The sequence below is a fragment of the Temnothorax curvispinosus genome, unplaced genomic scaffold (assembly GCF_003070985.1).
Source record: "Temnothorax curvispinosus isolate PA1 unplaced genomic scaffold, ASM307098v1 QBEX01011429.1, whole genome shotgun sequence".
Classification (NCBI taxonomy): domain Eukaryota; kingdom Metazoa; phylum Arthropoda; class Insecta; order Hymenoptera; family Formicidae; genus Temnothorax; species Temnothorax curvispinosus.
This window is the reverse complement of record NW_020221209.1, coordinates 4,770-5,559: the sequence shown is the minus strand read 5'-3', so window position 1 is coordinate 5,559 and position 790 is coordinate 4,770. Positions and strand designations below refer to the sequence as shown.

The 790-nt window shown below is 42.8% G+C and overlaps 1 protein-coding gene across 1 annotated transcript; it reads right to left on the bottom strand.

The window, feature by feature from the left end:
* Positions 1-49: 49 nt before the first annotated feature.
* Positions 50-563, bottom strand: LOC112461456 (uncharacterized mitochondrial protein AtMg00810-like; the record flags this gene model as incomplete). Its single annotated transcript, XM_025026696.1, has 1 exon — positions 50-563. A coding segment is annotated over exon 1 (514 nt), but the record flags the coding sequence as incomplete, so codon positions are not given.
* Positions 564-790: the final 227 nt, after the last annotated feature.

Below are 790 nucleotides of genomic sequence, written 5' to 3'. Positions count from 1 at the left end.
CAATATTTGATTATATAGCCCGTGGTGCTCTTTCTCGTCTCAGGGTCACCAGCGTAGTCCGAGTCGCAGTAGGCCACCAGTTTTCCCGCGTCCTTCTCTCCGCCGTACACCAGCCCGAGCTCCTTGGTTCCCTGCAAATATCTGAGTATTCTTTTAACATTTAAGATATCTTTACCTTCCGGAGATTGTGTATATCTGCTGCTATAGTTTACAGCATAGCAGAGATCTGATCTTGTTTTTGTTGTCAAATACAGAAGGCTTCCTATCGCTTGTCGATACGGGAATGTTTTCCGTACGTTTTCGACTTTTGAATTTCCTTCTGGTTGTATCGGCGTGTTCGCTGACTTTGCATCTTTCATTCCGTACGTTTCAAGAACTTGGTTGGAATAGTTTTTTTGACTTAGCTTCAGTCTTTCTTGCGTTTTTTCAAGTTCCAAGTATGTTTTAGGGTCCTCTTGTACTGTTAATTCAAATTCTTCTCTGAGTTTCTCCACCAGCTTTAGTATTTGTTTCTTACTCTTTCCAAGAATTATGCCGTCGTCTATGTAGACCCCGAGGAACATCTGTCCGTCTTGGTGTTTAAAAAGGCAGTATTCCGTTGTCAGCTGCTTTAGCCCTTGTTCTTTCAGCGATTTCGTGAATTTTTCGTTCCTTTTTTTTGGTGCCTGTTTTAGCCCGTACAGCGCCTTTTTTCAGTTTGCAGATTTTGCCTTCTGCTTCTTCGAAGCCTTCCGGCAGTCGCATGTATACTTCTTCTTGTATTTCTCCGTAGAGGAAAGCTGTACGTATG